This window comes from Condylura cristata, unplaced genomic scaffold (assembly GCF_000260355.1).
Source record: "Condylura cristata isolate star-nosed mole 26May11 unplaced genomic scaffold, ConCri1.0 scaffold00017, whole genome shotgun sequence".
NCBI classification, from domain to species: Eukaryota; Metazoa; Chordata; class Mammalia; order Eulipotyphla; family Talpidae; genus Condylura; species Condylura cristata.
The window spans coordinates 7,702,800-7,723,168 of record NW_004567118.1 but is presented as its reverse complement, the minus strand read 5'-3'; the positions used below and the strand labels follow the sequence as shown (position 1 = coordinate 7,723,168).

General features: G+C 59.6%; 2 protein-coding genes across 4 annotated transcripts in view; one reads left to right on the top strand and one right to left on the bottom strand.

Annotated features, from left to right (window-relative positions):
• The first annotated feature begins 6 nt into the window (after positions 1-6).
• On the top strand, positions 7-14,553 carry SAMD14 (sterile alpha motif domain containing 14). Of its 3 annotated transcripts, none has more exons than XM_012726290.1 (11): positions 7-226; positions 2,887-2,978; positions 3,097-3,151; positions 8,962-9,128; positions 9,539-9,824; positions 10,478-10,565; positions 10,672-10,746; positions 10,863-11,022; positions 12,130-12,249; positions 12,341-12,496; positions 13,211-14,553. In XM_012726290.1, the coding sequence occupies exons 3-11, from the start codon at positions 3,109-3,111 to the stop codon at positions 13,364-13,366; spliced, it is 1,251 nt and encodes a 416-aa protein (XP_012581744.1). In that variant the 5' UTR covers positions 7-226; positions 2,887-2,978; positions 3,097-3,108; the 3' UTR covers positions 13,367-14,553. The 3 variants fall into 3 exon arrangements, with proteins under 3 accessions (XP_012581744.1, XP_012581745.1, XP_004684391.1); XM_012726291.1 differs by lacking the exon at positions 2,887-2,978 and adding an exon at positions 2,578-2,662; XM_004684334.2 differs by lacking the exon at positions 2,887-2,978.
• Positions 14,554-14,791: 238 nt separating this feature from the next.
• PDK2 (pyruvate dehydrogenase kinase, isozyme 2) overlaps positions 14,792-20,369 on the bottom strand; it is a 12,997-nt gene continuing 7,419 nt past the window's right edge. Inside the window, exons 4-11 of the mRNA XM_004684331.2 lie at positions 20,146-20,330; positions 19,619-19,708; positions 19,357-19,434; positions 17,423-17,499; positions 17,235-17,333; positions 16,951-17,058; positions 16,319-16,432; positions 14,792-15,824 (exon numbers count right to left, since the gene is read on the bottom strand). Of these exons, the coding sequence (XP_004684388.1) occupies positions 15,684-15,824; positions 16,319-16,432; positions 16,951-17,058; positions 17,235-17,333; positions 17,423-17,499; positions 19,357-19,434; positions 19,619-19,708; positions 20,146-20,330 (892 nt within the window). The 3' untranslated portion in view covers positions 14,792-15,683. The remainder of the gene's footprint in view (positions 15,825-16,318; positions 16,433-16,950; positions 17,059-17,234; positions 17,334-17,422; positions 17,500-19,356; positions 19,435-19,618; positions 19,709-20,145; positions 20,331-20,369) is intronic.

The window sequence follows — 20,369 nt, the reverse complement described above, 5'->3', positions numbered from 1 at the left end:
CCGCAAACCTTCTTCTCTCCCACACGCCCCCCCTTCCCACCCGCTCCAGGACCCTCCTCGCTGACCCCACCCCCACTCCCGGGATGGAGCAGATCGAGCCAGCCCGGAGCCCCCCGCATCCGGGGTGACGGTCCTCCGCCCCTCTCGCGCCTGGTCCCCAGCCCCGAGAACCATGGGCCTGAGGGGTTTCCGAGGCGCTGGACGCTGAAGATGACTGATGCTGGAGGTGAGGGACCGGGACCCCAAGGGACCCCCGAAGAGGACGAGGAAGCAGAGCTAGCGGTCACTCCGGCTAGTGGTGGGACCCCGGAAGGGGTTGGATGGGGCGAAACGACCTGGGCCTTTCTTGCCCTGTCCCTAGGGGGGCCGCACGGAGCTAGGGTGCTGGGCTGTAAGGGGAGGGGGCGGAGACAGGTTTTGTGTCCCTAATCCTCTCCCTCCCTCCCGGCTGCCGGAGAAAAAAAAAAAAAAAAAAAAAAACTGGGGAGGGGGAGGGGAGGGGAGACGGCTTAACTCCTTCTTGCCTAGAGGATGGGAGCGAAACTAGTCAACGTGCTGGGGGTGGGGGAATGGAGACCCTGGGAGTGCAGTCCTCCGTTTCCCCCTCATCTTCAGGGGCACTCACTAGGAGGGGGAAGCCCCCTCTTGCCTCATGCCCCAAGCCTGGGCCTTATGGGGAGGAGGCACCTCTTTCTCTAGATCCACAACTACACCCCTCACCCCAGCTTCCCCTCCCATCCTCCCTGGCCTGTTCCAGTTGTACTTGGCTCTTGGTCTTTCTCGGCCTGCCCTGCTGGGGCCCTCTGCTCTCCAGGGGAAGATTCTCCTCCCTTTGAACTCCTCCCGTGGGTTGCACTCTGGGCTGCCAGAGCCATCTCCACTGCTGCCTCCCTGGACCTGCTCTGTCTCCTGCTCTTTCTATCTTTCTGCAGCTCTGTGGGCTGTTCACCAACCTGTCTGCTGGCTGTTCCTTGTCCCCACACTCTCTAAAGCCTGTGCACCCTTTTTGTCTCTGTCTCCTTCCCCTGTGTCCCCCCAAATACTTGAGCTCACTTGCCCCTCTTTTTCCCAGAGAAGGGTCAAAGATCCTGGGGCATCTCAGGAACCTGGGAGCTGGGGGAGGCTGGCTAGCTAGTGCTGTGTCCAGAGGAACTCGTTAATTTCCTTACCTGGTTGGATGTGAGTGACTGTGTGAGAATATGAATGTTGTATCTTCCAAGGATCAGTTTTATAAAGCCAGCATTGGGTGGAAGGGGCCTGGGGCCCTCCTGGATGTTTGGCTTCCTTGAGTTCCCCCCCCTCCCCCCCCCGTGGTACAGGGTAGGCAGGGTCCCCAGACACACCCCAGAAAAAGAGGGAAAGAAAGTGATTTGTGCTGATTCAGGATGGGCTGGGCATAGGTATGAACTGGAAGCTGACCCCCTGAGAGAGCCCACTAGCAGGTCATCACCCTGGGCTGGGACTTGCGGTCTCCTTTCCCAGGTAATATGAGAGGGAGGTGCCACCCTGCCCTTGGGTAACCTCCACCTGGAGGTGGGAGGTAGTTCTTATCTTCAGAGAGGCCCTAGTCAGGGGGGAATACTGGCCTCTCTCCTGAGGACCTCCCATCCGATGTGGGGGATACCCATTTAGGGTGTCAGTGAAGTACAAAAAACTCCCCATTTCCCAGTGGTAGGGCAAAGGTGGATTTAGAAATTATATAGATACGTGGGAAGAAAAAGAGCTACCTAGGCACCTCTGGAGGAGCTGGGTCCTGACCAGGAGGCTTTATGATGGAGTGAGAGGTTGGCTTCACTCTTAGAGGCAGTTCTCCTTCCATCTGACCCTTCAGGACCAGAAAAGAGATTCTAGAGCTTCGCACTACTAGCACCCAGAGTTCAAGAATGGCAGGAGGTTTCTTAAAGGCCCCTGCCCTGGCTCCTTCTCACACTTCATTTTCCTACCTTCAACACTACATCTTCATTGGGCCTGCGGTGGAGATGGTGTTGAGCTGCTCCCAGTCTGAGCCAGTATGGACCAGGTTCTGCCCCTCTACCCATTACCCGGGACAAGGCCAGGGTCCAGCTTGTGCTCTGCCTCTTAGTTTTCCTCCTGTACAATGGGGGTATAAGAATCCCAAGCCTGGAAAGCACGTATTGAGAGAATGTCTATGAAAGAACAGAAAAAGGAGAGAAAAGGCCTGGGCAGGCACAGTGGCCTAACTTTCCTGCACCTGTCAAATGTTCAGTCCAGCGCCCACCTCTTTCAGGGGCACCTGAGTTAGAAGTCCTTGCCCAGCCTGTACTGGCACAGAGTGGCCTGGCCCCGGAGCTCTCGCCCTCTCTTTCATCCACACCCCTTGAACACCCAGGCCCTGGTCTAGGGTTGCTGCATTCCCACGGCTGGGGGAAGTCTGCTCACACTGCTCAGCCACATAAAGCCTGCTTCCCTATCTGCCTGCTCTTTTACCGTCCCACAAAAGCAAAACCCCGAAATCCCATCCCCCCCTCCTAGAACATACCGTTTCATGGAGATTTGGTTGTCCACTGTTGTGCTGTGAGCATTACTCACGCTTTCCGCATTTGTGAGTCTGTCTAGAACTTGGAGAGCTGTGAATTTGTCTAGAAAGCCCCCCTGCAGTGGTGCCAGCTTCCTGAGCAGCACGTGTTCAGGATGGCAGGTGGTGAGCCCACCGGGATGGGGATGGGGAGGAGGTGGGGGCGGGTGGGCTAGTAGGTGGATGTATGCTAGCTAGGAGACAGGTGGGTAGGCACATAGAGGGCTGGCTGGCAGAACCTGGGTTCTGGTCTTGCCATGTACTTGATTTGTGACCTCAGGCCAGTCATCCTCCTCCCTTAAACTTAAAATGAGAAGTTTGGATATGATAATGTCCAGTATTTCTCCCAGATTTGATGTTGGACAACTCAGGATCAAAGGTTTTCAGAAAAGGCCAATGATGGTGAGATGACTCCTCTTCCTGGAGAGAGTTCTGAGGGCAGGTGAGGGCCCAGGGCCAGGAACAGGCAGCTCTTCACAGAGCTCTTGCCTCTCTCAGCCAGAACCTATTAACCAGGGTCTCTCTCTCTTCCTCCTTCTCTCCATCCTCATCCTGTCCAGCTCTCTTGAGTCATGGCTTCTTCAAAGCTCCGAGAACCCACAGATGAGGTTTTTGGTAAGTCCTGCGCAACTCTATCTCTAATCAATGAACACAGCCAGAGAACAAGGCCACCCTGTATTGGGGTGACAAGAAGGGCCCTAGGGACTTGTGGATGGGGGGGTGGGGTGGATATGTGGTGGCCTTATAGCCTGCTTTTGACACCTCTATCTAAAGGACATGAAGTGACAGCAAGGGTCCCCATTATCAAGTATTTGTCTTATGCCAGGCACTAGGTTAGCACCCCGGCTACACACCCTTCTCACAGTGATGCCAAGTGTACCATGATGTAAAGGCAGACAGAGCTTTCCTGTGTGCTTATAGGTCACGGGCAGGCAGAATCCAGACCACCGACCTCTCTGGACTCAGTCATGCCGCTGTGCACCTGTTTCCCACAGACACGTGTTACCACCAGCGACGTAAATAAGGGAACCCACCCTGCATGGATGCACCTGCAAATCAAGTGCATAAAGCACATTCAGCCCCTGTACCCCCAGGCTGGCCTGCTCTGCACACAGGGGAGTGCACACACTCCTCCCCCATCATTTACCTCCTGCAGTCTCAATGTTGTACACAGGAAGACCACCCCAGCAGGGCCCTCCCAGCAGGCCCTGGGTGGAAAGGCTGCTGCCCAGCTGGACTGGGTGGAGCAGTCTGCCATGAAGGACCATGGAGGGTGGAGAGAGAGGTGGAGTCAGAGCAGAGCAGCCGCTGAAGCCTGGAGCGTGTGTGCAACTGCAGGACTCCCATTTGTGTGCGCAGTCTCAAGGGGCCCAGCTTCTCCTCCTCCTCCTCCTCTCTACCTTCTCCTCTCCTCCCCCGCCCCTACCCACTTCATTCTCCCCTGCCACCACCACGTGCCTGGCAATGCCAGGAACCTCTGGCTCCTGGCTAATGCTGCCCACCCAGCCTCTGGGGGCCTGTGGAGTGGAGCTTTGCCTCCGAGACTCCCCGCCTTGAACTGCCCGGGACCCCAGTCTAAGCCTCAGATGAGTCCCCTTATCCCCCCCCTCCACTCAACCCTGCCTGTTTTCCTGCTCCCAACCTGCTGAGGTGGCTGCAGGCCTGCCTGCTTCCTGATGCGGAAAGGCAATTAAGTATTCATGACTTCCCACTGCCCAGGGTCTGGCTAACACCCTGCTGGGGAGACCTGGAGAGAGGGAGAAGACCCAGACAGTGATAGAAAGAGGGAGCGCAACAGACAGACAGACAGACAGACAGACACACACACACACACACACACACACACACGCACGCAAGCGCGGGTACGGAGGTAAAAAGACCTGGTAGAGCAGAGACCTAGAAGAAGGTTGGTCTCATGTCAAAACCCCCAGTTCCTCTGAGTAGTCCCACTGCTTTCTACACCCTAAAATCAAGATGCGCATGGTCCTGAGTGGCCCTGCCTACGTCGGGCACAAGGGCCCTTGTCCCTGGCCTGGGCAGCTGGACACCAGTGGAGTACTAGAGGGTGCCTGGGAGCAGGAGGCCAGGATGCCGCCCTGACTTCCACAGCCCCCTTGGCCACACTTTTGCTCTCCAAGCCTCAGTTTCCCCACCTGAGGGGTGGGGACTCACAAGTGATTCCCTTCCCTGCCTTAGAGGAGAATGGCAGACCTGATACTTACAGGCCTGCCTCCAGCCAGACTGCCTGGAACCCTGGCCTGGCCCTTTCTTCACCTGCCAGATGCCCTCAGGCAAATTAAGGCTCTCTGGGGGTCCCTGGAGTCCCTTCCCTGAGGGCTACAAGGAGATTTAAATGTGCTAGTAATTGCAAAGCACTTAGAAGCTCAATAAGTATCAGCTATTATTACATGTGCTTCCGTTCCCAGTCCTTGCTGCTTCCAAGCAATGCCTGGAGATTGTGTCAGGGAGTGGGGGACAGGGCTGCAGCCCCCAGTTTACAGCCTGGGAACCCTAGAAGTAAAGCAGGGGAAGCTGCTCCGCCCTGGTCTGGGCGATATGCACACACCCTGGTCCACCCCGCCCCTCCTCCCTTCCTACACCCTTGGCTCTTTACTGCCACCCGGACCTGGGTTGGCTGTATCACCCAGAGCAGCCGCTCCCCAGTCACTCCCTGTCTTGTTCATCCATTTGCTAAGCATCACAGAGCTCCTACTGTGTGCCAGGCTGAACCAGGCAGAGAGAGCCCCTGCCCTTGGGGAGCTTGAGCCCAGGGCAGCGGCAAGCAGGGAAAAGCATGCAACTCTAAATAAGGAATGACATGTCCAAGGTGACAAGGTGACCAGTGTGGAGGGCGCGGGTGGGCAGGGATGGCTCGGGGGTGTGCTTGTCAGGGACCCTCAGCAGCACCTGTGCGTCTGAGTCCATCTGCCTGGCTGCACTTTGATCCTGGAAGTGGGGCTGTGCCTCAGTCCATCGGCCCCCCACTGAGGGCCTGCTCTCTGCCAGGCCCTGTGCGAGGCTCTCAGGATCTACACAGTGGGCAGCAAGGACTCACCCTCCAGTGTGGAACAGTCCTTGCTGACCAGGTCTGAGGCCGAGGCCTCACGAGGTGCTGTTCAGGGGGTGATGTGCTCAGGTGCACAGCCAGAGAGGTGCAGAGAGATGGGCAGAGCGCAGCCGGAGCAGCTGATGGGGGGGTGGGGGTGGGGGGCGGCGGCTGTATGAGCAGCTCAGTGCTGCTCCGACCCACTCGCTGGTGCTTGCGAGCACTTGGACGTCACGGGCATTGTGGTGAAGCACTTCACATGAACTATCTGATTAGATGCTCACAACAACCCTATAAGAGAAATATGACTGTTCTAACCCCACTTTACAGATGAGGGAACTGATATCTAAATGTAAGTACCTTGTCCAGGGTCACCCAGCCCACAAGTGGGAAAAAGAGCCCCAGCCACTGGCCTAGGCAGTCAACCATGGTGCCACACAAGAGCGTGCTGTGCGGGGGTGGGGGGGAGCCCAGAGAGGTGGGCGAGGCCCTGCATAATGAGGGGCTGTGGGGTGTGGACTTCATGCCACTGGCTTTGGGGTGGCCCTCTACGCTGGGTTTCAAAGCTGGGGAGTGTGGGCCAAGGTCAGAAATGCCTTTTAGAAAGATTCTTCTAGTTCGTGGGAAATGGGGAGGGAGGCAGGGAGCTAAGGGTGGATGGATATTGGGAGGCCATGTTGAGGGATGGCAAGTGTGGGGGGCAGCAGCTGGTGAAGGCCTGAGTTGAGTTCAGTCCCAAGTGGGAGGAGAAGCTTTCAGGAGTATCAGGAGTATGAGGAGGCAAATCAATGGAACTGTGATTGTCCATTAAGATGATATTTACTAAGCACCTACTACATGCCAGGCCCTGTTTTCGCCTGAGTTAGAGCAGCAAACAAAATAAAGAAGCATCTGCTCTCACAAAGCTGCCATCTAGTGGGTGGAGACAATAAACTCATTCAGTGAAATGGTCTTGCGCCAGAGAATGGTAAAAGATACAGGACAAAATTATGGGCGGGGTTTTTTTTTGGGGGGGTATTACCAATTGGGAGCAGGGATGGCCACAGTGAGGGTAGGCAGTTTAGACCTGAAAGAGGCCAGGGAGAGAACCGTGTAGAAACCTGTGGCAAGAACCTTGCTGGAAAGGGACAGAGGAAGTGCAAAGACTGAGGTGGTGACTCCTGTGTGAGGAAGCGCTGGAGGCCAGTGCGGGAATGAGGGAGCCAGAGGGACAGGAGGAGGAGCTCAGAGGCCAGGGCAGCCGGACAGTCCTTCCGGAGTCCCTGGGGAAGCGTCCGTCACTCCTACTGTGGAAGCACTGGGGGATTCTGGGCAGAGCAGTGACAGAGCTGACAGGTTTCATCAGGCTCACTCTGGCTGCTGTGTTGAAAACAGACAGTAAATGGGAAAGGGAGGTGGAGGGAAGACCAGCGGAGGCTTTTGGAGTGACCGAAGGGTGATGGTGCTCTAGACCGGGAGGCTGGGAGGATCCCTCTCTCCGTCTCTCCCACTCCCGTCCTCTCCTCTCTACTAGTCTGCTTCCTCTCTATGCACGTGTGTGTCTGTGTGTGTGTGTGTGTAGACACAGAGACAGGAACATATTTTATTGTGGGAAACCTCTGGTACCATCGGTTGAGCAGAGCAGGGGATTTCCCATCCTGGGCCCATCTCCCTACCAACACCGCATCGCGGCTCCGGTTTCCTCTCGCCTCCTCTGCTACTGCTCTTTCGGGTTATTCTGAATCTAACCCAAAGCAGAGTATCGCTTCACTTTAAATACTTCCGTAAGTCTAGCTGTTTCCAAAGTAAGGCTACCAGGAATGGCGGCTGGAGCCTTTGGCTTGCGGGGTGGCAGGGAGGAGTCTGGGGCGAGTCCAGGGGTTTGGCCTGAGTGTCCGGAGGACCAGGCTGCCACTGACCTGTGTGGTGACTTAGGAGCAGCTGGGCACCGGGCCAGGGTGCCAGCGGACAGCTACGTTGAAGATCCTGTTGGACAGCCAAGTGGAGGGGTCATGTAGGCAGCTGGACACCTGAGTTGCCAGCTGGCGCTGGTGGTGAGGGGGGAGGAAAGCTTGGGGCTACCTGAAGGGGTGTCTAGGTGGACAATAGGGCCTTTTGCTGAGCAGGGGAGAGTCAGGCTTGAGTCAAGGGGGTGAGATGGTTTTGATGAGTTGAGTCTGAGGTGCCGGTACCTTTGATGTGGCAAATTCCCTGGCAGGTGTGAGGTATTCCGGCTTGGAATTCAGGGGAAGGGTCAGGGCTCGAAGGAGACACAGGTGTAAGCTGAGCCAAGAGATTGAGAAAAGTGTCTGGGGTCGGGGGATGGGCTGGGGAGATAGGGAGAAGCTGCACACAAGAGAAAGGAGAGGCAAGATGGATGGAGGTCCCTGAGACCATGATGGGTGGAGTGAGGGAGAGGACCCCATCCTGAGGTGTGCAAAGAATCTTTTCAGTCTGGAGACCCCATGCCGAACTCGGGGATGCTACAAGGTGAGGGCTTTGTTCTCAGGTGGAGCAAATGAACGGTGGGACTGAGGCAACATCTGGTTCGTTGAGTCCTCCCACCATTACTCCACGCTGAGCCTGGGCCGCAGACCCCAGGAGGGGACAGACAGGCTCCTGGGGACATTGGGCTTTCCTCCCCGCCACTGCCACTGGCCTGTGAGGGTCCCTCCAGCCTAGTTCAACTGCACACATTCTAGGTGCCCAGTGGTGCTGCCTCTGAGCGTGACCGGAGCCTGGCATAGCAAGCCAGTGTCCCCAACAGGTCTAGTGTCTGGACCTGCCTCAAGGCTCAAATTCCAGACCATTACCATAGCTGGCTGGTGGCTTCAGGCAAGAAGCTAACCAGCTCTGAGCCCATCTGCTCATCTATAAATGCAGCCTAGTTATTCCTAGTCCTCTGGGCTGTTCAGCAGACGAGGTGATGCAGGTACATTTTCCCATAGTCAGTGCTTTGTCAGTGGTCACTACTATTTCCATGATTTCTTCAGTCTCAAACCCCAGCCTTTCCTGCCACAAAACTGCCCTCCAAGTTATCCTGGTAGACAGGTGCCAGCTCCTGTCTACCTCCCAGTGTTGCACAGACCTGTTTTGCCAACCCTTTCTCTTGCAAACTCCTACCCACCCAGGCCAAGGCCCAGCTTGGGGGTTTTCTCCTTACCCATCCAAACAAGGCCATCTGTCCTCCTCTGTGGCCACTCTAGGCCCTATCTAGGCCCACACAGGCTGGTGTGTCTGGCTCCCCAGAGAAGGTGAGACCCTGCCTGGCCCACACGCCCAGGGCCCAGCTCGCACAAGCGTGTGTTGAGTGCCGGGGAATGGGACAGGCGCTGTGAGGGCAGGCAGCTTCCTGAGGGCCTCATGTGTCTGCTCTCTGCCCTCTTCACCTGGTTTGCAGACCTAGACTTGGCCGTGCCAGAGACCGTCAGACTGGACAGCAGTCTACACAAGGCCCGGGCCCAACTACTGGCCAAGGGGCGGAGACACAGGCCCTCCCGCTCGAGGCTTCGAGACAGTGCCAGCTCTGCCGAGGATGGTGAAGGCTCTGATGGGCCTGGAGGCAAGGTCAGTGCAACTCACTGGAACACACATACCTCACTCTCCCTGCTTGCCCTGGAGGAACCCCAAGAAGAGAACCACTCTTGCAGGAAAACCACACCCCTGGCTTTGGAGGGAGTAATGCTAACATAGACGCTAGCTGTATTCACTCCCGGCTCCTTCCATCCTTCCATCCCCACTGCAAGGACAGCCTGGGAGGATGGGAACAAATGTCACACAGGGTTAACCCCAGCCTGTGTGACCAAAAGCCCTGCTCTCCACCGCTCAGCCACCCTTCCACTCCCCAGCAAGACTCAGGAGCCCCCCCCCCAAGACCGCAGAACAGTTTACAGGTGGAAACTGCTTCCCAGCTGCTCCCTGCCACTCTGAAAAGTGGGTAGGAGGGCTGGCAGTGAGTGTCTGTCCCCCTTCCCCAGGTGACCGAGGGCTGCGGGAGCCCCCTGCACCGGCTGCGCTCCCCTTTGCACTCTGGCCCCGGGTCGCCTGCGGGGGGCTCTTTCTGCCTGGAACCTCCGGGATTGCGGCGCAGCTTAGACGAGGACGAGCCGCCGCCCTCACCTCTCACACGCTACCGGCCTCTGCACAACGCTGCCTCGCACGAGGGCCTGGCCGCCGCCTCCTCTCCGCCACGCTCGGCGCCGTCCTCCGACAGCTCGCCCAGCTTCGTGCGCCGCTACCCGCGCGCAGAGCCGCACAGCGAAGGTAAGCGGCGGGCGGCGCGGCGCCCCCTGCTGGCGTGCGCCGGCACCGCAGCGGCCCCTCCCGGCCCTGGGGGCACTGAAGCCCGGGTGGCGTGGGGTAGGTAGGGAGGAAATACCCGGCGCCTTGATTCATGCTCGGGGCTCCTACTATGTGCCAGATACTGTCGGGCACAGACACACACCCGTGAGGAGACATGCGTCCGTTGTCTTCATGAAATTTATAGTTACAAGCTGAAACAAGCGCTATGCCAGCAGCGCGCCTGGTGGGAGGGGAGCAGGACTCTCAGGGTAAGAGGACCTAGTTGAGAGCATCCTAAGGCTTCTCTAAGGAAGTGGCGGGTGAACCAAGATTAGACTGGCGAGAAGTTGGCCAAGAAAAACTGACCGTAAATAGTGGTGGCCCCTACCTTCTCCTGGTGGCTGAGGGCCTGTGTGGGGTTTTCCGGAGCATAGGCTGGGTCTATGAAACAGGCAGGTGTCACCCCACACTGGAGGTGAAGGAGCTCAGGTGACATGATTGTGCCGGGTCTCAGCAGTGAAGGGCCCAGCAGAAGGTGCCTGGGTCGAATGGAGAGAACTTCCGCTTCACAGCGGCCGCTGGAGGGGCGGGTGAGCCACCACACAGGCTGCTTCTTTCCCTCTTTTCCCTGCAAGATGACAGCCGGGATGCCAGCCCGCCGGAGCCCGCCAGCCCCACCATCGGCCTGGATAAGAAGACTCGCCGGAAGTTCCTGGACCTGGGGTCAGTGGAGGAGGGGCTAGAACTGCGCGTGGAGCTGTGTGTGGGGGTGGGGGGCCGGGGAGCATAGCAGGCAGCACTGCCCCACACCCCTTTGTCCGCCCCACAGCGTCACCTTACGCCGAGCCTCCACTAGCAAGACCAGGAAGGAGAAGGGCAGCAACCGCCTGTCCATGGGCAGCAGGTACCGCGCCTGGGCCACAGCCGCAGCTTCAGCCGTGAGCCTGGGGCCTCGCCCAGGTGTGCCGCAGCTCACAGGGCCTGCCCTTGGCTTCGGCCTCACAGGTGCTCTCTCCACAGGGAGTCGGTGGAGGGGTCCAGCAGGGCAGGGAGCTCCCCATTCCTGCCCTTTTCCTGGTTCACAGACAGTGGCAAGGGCTCGGCGTCCTCCGGCAGCACCACGTCCCCTGCCTGCTCCCCTAAACACGAGGGCTTCAGCCCTAAGAAGTCAGCTTCTCAGGTGAGACCATGATTTCTTGTCCCCAAACCGGTGACATGATGCAGATCATGTGACACAATGGCCACCCTGGCTGGGGCTGATTTAGGTGTCCTGGGGCCCACTGTCCACGCAGCCACCCAGTGCGCCATGAACTCATGCGCCCTTGGGGTTCATGCATTCACTCCCACTCCTCACAAGCTCATTTGCTGACTCATTCATTGCTGCATTCATTCAACAGGCAGCACTAGTGGGGACCTAGCCCGAGGCGCCTCCATTCCGACTGGCTGTCCTGCTGGGGCGGGCGGTTCTACTCTGCACCCTGAGAGCTGGCCTGCTACGTGTGGGGTTAGGCTTGGGGGTAGTGTGACCAATAGCTGGCTAGGTTGAGGTCCCCGCTGGACTTGGTACTCAGGCTTCATGAACCCCGGCCAGTGCCCAGCCTGTGGTTCTGTTCCTCATGTGCAGCTGGGGGCTAGCAGCCTTGGTGGGGAACCAGAAAGCAGGGACCCCTGGCCTGGCATATGGGGAGGGGGTCCTTGTCTGAGATTTCTGCTAACGATTGTTCCTGGCTCCGTTCTGGTCACGGGCCCTCCCAGAGACCTCAGATCCTGATGCCCACACAGGTCCCCCCGCTCTGTGCCTGCCTGCCTGCCTCCTGGTCCTTTTTCTTTCTTTTTAAATACTGCATTATTTTTAACATTGCCTTTTTAATTTCTTTTAAGATTTGTTTACTTATACATACAAAAACTGGGGTACAGGCCAGAGGTACCGGGGGTGAAAGGAATCACCAAAGACAGAGTGGGAAGCAGAACAGGCCAATCCACTGAAATACACTGCAGAGGGGAGCAGCGGGCGGGACAGGAGCTGTCTGCTGTGACATGTGGGTCACCTCCCTGGCTGGGGATCGAACTCATGCTGCAGTGGCTGCAGCTAGCTCCCTAGTGCTGAGCTCTACACTGTTATGCCACCAGGGAGGGCCTCACTTCTTGGTTCTTGCACAGGAGTCACTGAGCAACTCCTGTGCCCAGGCCTGGACCCCAGCTCCACTCGCACGGGGTGGGGGGTAGGGGGGGACTCCCCTGAGCTGGGTACGAGCTCTCCTCAGCAGCATGCACTCCTTCTAACTAGGAATCCACCCTGAGTGATGACTCCACACCCCCCAGCAGCAGCCCCAAGATCCCAACTGGTCCCCGGCAGGAGGCCAAGTGTTCCTACCCCTACCACACGCTGTCCCAGTCTTCAGATGAGGTGAGCAAGCCCTGACCTCTGACTGCTAGGTATAGCGCCCCCCCCACATCAACCCCCCCCCCCCCGCTCACGCTCCTTGCTCTGCACCCAGTTCCTGGATGAACCTCTCCCTGCTGTCCAGCACTGGACCAGCCAGCAGGTGGGCCAGTGGCTGCACAGCCTCAACCTGGAGCAGTACGCTGCCGAGTTCGCTGCGCGGCAGGTGGACGGGCCGCAGCTACTGCAGCTGGACGGCAGCAAACTGAAGGTGGGTTGGACTTGAAGCACCAGGCCCCGGCAGCCGCCAGCGAGAGCCCTTCACCTCAACCTTTTTGCTCCCCCAAGCTGTCCTGACCTCTGCTGGTCAGCAAGGTTCCTGGCCTGTTCTCTTGCTATGGCATGGATCCCCAGTCTGACTTAAAGGAGGAGGTTCAAGCCTTTGGTTTGATTTTTAGCCTCCAGAGCAAATTTCCGGTTGGCCTTGACCTCCAGGATGGTATCCTCTAACTCGGCTCTAATGAATGAGTCCCCCCGCTTTCCCATAACTTGTCTCTCAGTCATGGAGGCTGGTGGTAGTGGAGAGGTGAGGTCAGGGGCTCTACTTTCTGCAAGGAGGCCTTGGGCCTGCTTCCCGCTCTGCTGGATGGCTTAGGGGAGGGTGGTGAGCAGGGTACGGAGTGGGCCCTGGCTATTTTGTGACCCTGAACAAGTCACTGTCCATCTGTGGGCCCATGGAATTGGGCATGTTGGGGTAGGAGAGAAGGCTGGTGGAGGGCGATGAGCAAAGGGCCCAGGACTGCCACCCTCACCTCCCCCACGCACCGCACTCCAGCCCGTGAGTCCGAGCTGGGCATGTCTGCCAGGTGGGGCCGAGCTGCAGGGAGCTGCTGCAGGGCCCCGGGGAGGGTCCCCGGGCACGGGGAGCCTGGCAAGGCCCAGGTGCTTCTGTGGCTCCGTCCCTCACCTTCGCATTCCTCCCCAGAGCCTGGGGCTCAGCAGCGCGCACGACCGGGCGCGAGTGAAGCGGAAGCTGAAGGAGCTGGCAGCAGCCGCTGAGAAGGAACGCAAGGCCCAGGAGAAGGCTGCGCGGCAGCGCGAGAAGCTTCGGCGCAGGGAGCAGGACGCCAAGAAGAGCTAGGGCGGGGGAGGCCCTGGCACCAGGCGCAGGCCGCAGGCTCCCCGGGCGCAGGCCTCACCTAGAGGCAGGCCTGTGCCCACATCCTCAGGGGGTACACACCCTCTCCCACCCTGCCACGCTGCTGGGCCCAGCTCCCCCAGGAAGGGAGACCAGGGAGAGGGGCCAGTAATAAATCCAATTTCAAGGACTTGTTTGGCAGAGTTCCTGGGGGCAGGGGCACAGGCCGTTTCTGAAGCACTTCTGGCGGCCCTGAGGTGCCTGGGTCAGTCTGACCCCTGCCCTCAGGCCGGGGTGGTGCAGGGCCCTGACATGGCGCCAGGGGCCCGGGCGGAGGGAGGTTGGGCAGCTTGGCAGGGGTGGGACGGAGCTGCTCTCTAGCTCTCTACTGGCTGTGTGCCGGGGGCTGTTCTGCTCCTCAGGGAGGAGGCAGTGCAGCAAGTCGCACTCAGGGTAGTGTCCGGTCCACACTCCTCAGCAGGAGAGCGGAGGGCAGCATGGTTACCCCAGCAAGCTTGGCAAGGAGACAGACGGGGAAGAAAACCTCCTCCTCCTTTCCCTCACTCTTCTGGGTCCCACTGGCGAGTGACTTTGCTGGGCTGCCCGAGTGCCCACCTGGCCTGGCCTGGGCCCACTTTCCAAGGGGGGACCTACTTATGCTCTGGGGAAAGAGCAAACACAGGAGCCGGTGGGAAGAGACCCTGGCCTAGGTGGTCTGAACTGGAAAATCCGTAAGCCAGCAGGCAGAGGCAAGATCTTGGAGGCTCCTGGGAAGCTGCTAGGTTAGGAGGTTCACCTGCCCTCCCCCACTGCCCTGGTCCCTGTTGGGGCCAGCCCCTGGGTGGGGGTGCTAGGTGTGGTGCAGTCAGCAGCTAGCCTTGCTTCCGTGGCACTGGCCAGCCACCAGTGGGGGTCAGGGGCCTCGCTTAGCAGCGTGCGCCTCTTGCTGCTGGGAAGCTAGGTGCAGACTCCCTCATTTCTGCCCTGGGACGCAGCCTGCTCTCCTGTTCTGCTGTCTGTGGGGAGAAGGGCTTCTAGGGGAACTGCAGCATGGGGCACTGGCACCGCCAGGGCCTGGTGGAGGGGCCGCTCGGGAGGTTGGGGGGCGCCGTCCAGAGCTGTCCAGGTGCCCACCTGCATGTGACGGGGGAGGTGGTGCTCAACTTACTTCAATAAAGGCTTACAATGTGCCAGTGACCTTTGTCTGCGCCGGTTGGTGGGCTGGGAAGGCTGTGCCAGGGGCATGCCGGGGTGCCGTCTGGGGTGTGCCGGGGTGCCATATGGGGCGCAGTGCTGGCTGTGCTGCAGCTACCCCCCTCATGTCCTGAGAAGTAGGTGGCCGACGGCACCGTGTGTCTGTCAGTGACCGCAGCCCTCATGCCATGTACGCGCGACCCCCGCCTCCCCCGGAAGCAGCCAGGCCGCAGGCTCATTCCATGTCTTTACTGTGGATGTCGGCGGCACATCAGAGCCCCTGGGGAGCACACACTTCAGCCCCGTGTGCTGAGGGGCCGGGAGCTTCAGGGCTACAAAACTAGCTATGTACACAGGGCATCCTAGGAGCGTGCCCCGCGGGAGCATGTGGGCACGTGGGCGTCAGGGGTCTGGCGCTCGGGCAGGGCTCTGGGGGCGGCGGGGCACGTGAGGACATGCGGGGCAGGGAGGCGGCAGATCGCTGCTGGGGCCTCGGGTGGGGCATCGGGCAGCACAGCGGCCCCGGGCAGCCCCAGGTTCCTCCATGGTGGGGGAGTCGCAGGTGACAGCAGCCCCTCTCCACCTTGACCTCGGTGCTCAGAGTGGAGGAAGAGGTGTTGGGGCCCGACCAGGTCCTTGCAGGGCCAGGGTGCGACCTCTTCGGCACTCACCAGCCCAGCCCAGGCCGGGGAATACGCGACCCCTCCAAACGCTGACCACGGTCCAGGGCCAGTGCCCATGCGGCAGAGGGGAATAAGGCAAGCAGGGCATCCGTCCGGAAAGCCCGGGCTGTGGAGGGCAGTGAGGGGGACCCGGGACCCCGGGAAGAAAAGTGGCAGCCCTGGCCTCAGGAGGACTGCCACGGAAACATCTCTGGGATACCCCATCAGGGTGGAGACACCCCCAATCCTCAGGCTTCGCCCACAGATTGGCCACCAGGGAGACCACCTAGGAGTCTCGGTGGAGACAGAGATTGGCACTTAGGGGCCACAACACACTGGTCACCGCAGTGACTCCACAGACAGAAGCTGGTCACCAGGGGGAGCCTCCCCCGGCCGGGGTGGGTCCCCGTGGTGGCCAGGCCCAGAGACAGCAGTCCACGCCTCTGGAGCAGGCGCACGGCACTCTAGCTGACGCGGTACGTGGACGTGTTCTTGGGCTCCGTGCTGGGCACACACCAGTCGCCGGCCTCCTGGATGGTCTGGTAGTGGCGCCAGGCGGACTTGTTGTAGACAGGCAGGCGCTCCACCGAGTCCGTGGACAGGGCCTGGGGGGCAGCAGGCTCAGTCCTCCCGCCCCGCTCGGCCTCGCCCCGCAGTGGGCCGCCGCCCGGGCCCACACGTGCCACCCGTGTCTGAGTCAGCGGGTCAGGTGCCTCTGCCGGGTTCAGCCACCGAGGGCCTGTCCTTCCGTGTCTTGTTCCTGCCCACCCAGAAGACTACCCAGAAGTCAGGGAGGGAGAGGCAGGAGGCTGGGCTGTGTGACCTTCAACAAGGTCACCAATTCTGGGCCTGTGTCCCCTGAGCTGGATGACAAAACCTCTGTGGTGCCCCTCAGTCTGACAAGTCAAGGGTTCCCAAACAGGAGTCTTAAATCACGGATACCCCGAAATGGCTGCTGGGGTAGCTGGGGCTGGGGAATTGCAGCTTTGTGCTGATTCTCAGGGTGGCGTCAGGAGAGGGTCAGAGGGCTGGAAAGGAAGCCTAAGGGCAGGCTAATCCCGCCTGACCCCTGGACAGGGGCCCTGGACAGGGGCCTCACCTTCAGATAGATGACGGCGTCGGTCCCAAAGCCCTCCATGGAGAAGAGCTGCAGGTCCCCCTGGAAGTACTTGGCATACAGGCGGGAAATGGGGAGCCCATACCCAAAGCCGGCCTGCAAGGGGCGGGAAGACAGCAGGATGAGGGGCTGTGCTGGGCTCCTGGAGCTGCAGGGGCAGAGCGCTGAGTGAGGAGTAGTGGGGTGGGGGTGCAGGGGGAGGGAAGGAAGATGGTGAAAGGTGAGGGGAGAGGGTGAAGAGGCACAAGAAGGCAGGCAGGCAGGGCCGGGCAGGTCACAGGGCTTCTGCCAGCCGCAACTTCCCCATCTCAGCCCTGCTCCTCCACCGGGAATGGACAGGGCGGCGCTGGCGAGCTGAGCATGCCCGAGAAAGGCGGTAACCCTGGGGGAGGTCGGGGCAGACGGAGAACTGGGGAAGTGAGACAGACACGCTGGGCAGAGAGGGAGAAGGAGGCCTGGACGAGGGAGAGGTGACACGGCACACAGCCCCCCCCCCCGCCCCAGTGTGGAGAGGCCGTGGGAGTCGAGGAAGCCAGAGGTGGGGCAGGGCGACGCCTTGACGAGAAGCAGGGAAAAGACAGGCGGACGGGAGGCGACGAGTGATGTTATCTCACCAAGGGGGTTCCCCCAGTGCCCGGCTGGGGGGTGGGTGCTGTGGAGTACATGTAACTGAAGAGTCGCTCAATCTTCCTCAGGGGAACACCCCCACCTCGGTCACTCATCTGGGGAGACAGGACAGGCCAGGGCTTCTCCAGACCTCAGCTTCTGCACACTAACACCCTGTACCCCTGAATTTGTGGTTTCCCCATCCTGAGGTCTTCTCCAAGCCCAAATCCTGGCAGCAGCAAAGGCCCGAACCCCCACAGCAATCTGGTCCCTAAGGTGAAAGGTCACATACTTTGATGGACAGATCTTCCTCACCCAAGGCCACCATGACCTTGATAGGTGGGAGGACCAAGCTGGACTCGTGGCTTTCCACTGTCGCTCGCATGGCATTCTGGGGGTGACAAGAAATGCAGTCTCCATGAGAAACGCCTACTGCTGACCACCCTCCACCCCGCAAAGGCCCATCCCCGGCCCCCTCACCTTGAAGAGCTCAAAAAGCATGTGGTAGAGGTGGGAGGGGACGTAGACCATGTGAATTGGCTGTTTGGAGTCGGACGCTGCCAATACACCAAGACCAAAGGTCAGGAAGTTGTCGAGGGGTCACGATTCAGCACCCATTCGCCCCACAGTCAACAACCCGCCGGCATTCATCCATCCACCGTCCGTTCACCCACACACCTATCCACACAGGGTCCGGCTCTTCCTGTGTGGCTGCCCCTACCCATGCAGCGGCCAGTAACTCCTCTACCTACCCACCCAGCGTCCAGTCCACCATGCAGCCTCCTGGCCAGGCATCTGTTAAACACCCATCCGCCTCATCATCCATCCAGAATGCAGACCCATGCACATCTCCACCACACGTCTCCCCATGTACCCGTCCATCGTCCACCCACTAGAGTCCACCGATCTCTCCTATATCCGGCCTACTAATGTTCACTGGGCCACAAGTCCTGTGTAGAGCATTATCACCCGGGGTGGAAGCAAAGGGATGCTTCCTTTCCTGGCTAATTCTGAGACCAGCACCCTGCTCCCCAAGAACCATTCTAGCCGGCGAGTTTCTTGGTGGTAGGGACTGCGGGTTCTTTCCCTGGTGCCCAGCAGAGAACACTGCATGCTGCAGTTCAACAAACATGCCACTGGGTCATGAAGGGATCGCCAGTCCTGTGCCGGGCAGAGAGAGGAGTGATACAGCTCCACCCACTCAGAAGATCAAGCCCAGACAGAAACGCCCGACAGTCTCGGCAGAGACGTCCACACTAGCTGCTGTACCCTGGGCTTCACTGTGGGGAAACGGGGAGTCGCCTGCTTTGGACTCTGCCCCCAAGTGCCACCAACAGTGCCGCACAGAGCTACACCTGGGGCAGGCGGTGTCCACTGTCCTGTCTGGGAGGCCGGGAGGCTCTCCAGAGTCGCTGGACTTGAAGTAGGTCTAGGGAGGACTAGGGAGTCAAGGACAGGCCCAGGGAACACTGCAAGCTTCTAGCGCGGGGAGAGAAAGGAGAGGGGAGAGAGGTAACTTCCAGGTCTCTACTGCTCTGGACACTGCCTTTCCCTCCCCTGCCTGGCTGCCTGTCATAACCTCCCGACTGGGCTTCCATGTCCTCTCCAGCCTCCCCCAGCTTCTAAGTCAGACCCTGAGACCCCTGGAGCTGCACTCAAAGTTCTGTCCATGGCCCAGGGGCCTGCACGCCCCGCACTGTCTCCCCAACTCACCACCCCTTCAGTCCCTCACCCCAGCACACTGCTGGGGTCCTTGGCTACCTTATTTAAAGGAGGAGCCTGCTGCCATCCCTCCCTTAGCAACAGATTCCTTCTTCCCCAATATTTTAACTGGGCGTGTGGCTGCCCATCCAGAGACTGAACCCCCAGCCTCCCCGCCACTGGGGCAGCCAGGGCGATGGACCTGACCAGCCAACGGCACGCTGGGCTCTCCCAGGACAGGAGGCCAGAGAGGGGGGTGCCGGTCTCACCATTCTACCCTCAGGGCTAGGGAGACAGAAAAACCTCTCCTTTAATGGCACCACGGCAATTTGGATTTCGGAGTTGGGCAGACTGTCATCGTCTCTAAAGCACTGCTCACTGTCACATCCCCCCAGTCTCTTAGTCCTCACCATCTGAAATGGTCTTGTTTATTTGTTCACTAGTTAAATGCCACATCCCCCCTCAATGCCCCCCCAACCCACCCCACACACACAAACACCCCAGTACCAAGAACATAAGCTCCATGAGACAGGGGCTGCTTAATAACTACTGGTATTTAGCAAATGCGTTAATAGTAAGGACAATTAAAATAACATACGAACAGCTGTTTCTCTCCCGCTCAGAAGACAATCCATTTCTGATGCCACATCTAACCTTCCTCTCCCACATCCTCACCCTCAGACAGACAGACAGACACATGGCCTTACTCTTACCATTGACCTCCTGGATCTCCAGGTCAGGAGAGGCCATGTAATACTTGTCGCACAGGAGCTTGGCCATGTCGTAGGCATCTAAGAGAGATGGGCCACTCAGGGACTGCCCACCCCGCGGGCGGCTCTGGCACTGACATCGGGCAATGCCAACCTTAAACCTGAGGGTCGGTGGTCCCCGTGCTGGGAATGAGTCACCCCTGTGACAGCGGGGCTTGGGGGGCTCACCAGGTCCCCCGCAGTGTGGGCGGGGGGCGCAGCCTACCTTTCACCACGTCGGCCACGCTGCAGTTGGGGTCGATGCTGCCGATGTGTTTCGGGTGGGCGGGGTTGGTACTGCCATCAAAGATCAGGGCTGTGGAGGAAGGTGCTGCTGGCAGGGCCCGAGCCAGGCAACATTGCCCCGGCTCTCAGCTCTCCCTCCTCCCAGTGCCTCTCCCTGAGGGCTGCACCCCGCCAACTCCTGCCCCTCCCCCTGCTCTGGCCCTCCCTGCTGGCTCAGCGTGGCAGGCGGCTCTGCTCTCAGGCTCTCATCCTCTCATCCACCCTGCAGCTCTTCTTCCCTTTCGCTAGAACACTTATATTTTTTGCCATCTTATACAGGATGGGGTACTCCTGAAGTGAGGGCCTCAGTAACAAGCTGTCCCCCGGGGTGCTGAGCTGGATGCACCTGGCCTCTGAGGGTCCCCGCATCTCACAGGGTCTAGGCGGTGCGGGACCCGGCCAGTCCGCGCGGCCAACGCGGCGCCCCCCCCCCAGCGCCCTCCCCTCCCCCCGGCGCCCTGCGCTCACTGTGCTGGTTGATGAGCATGCGGATGGAGATGCGGCTGAGGTAGAAGCGGTCCAGGAAGTACTGAATGTTCTGGTTGGAGACGGGGTCGTCGCCGTAGGTGTCCTTGTACTCCAGCACGCCCTGCGCCATGGTGGGCACCACGTCGTTGTGGCGGTTCCGGATGATGACCAGCGCATCTGTGAACCTGTGGGCGGCACACGTCGGCCCCCACCCAGGGCAACCC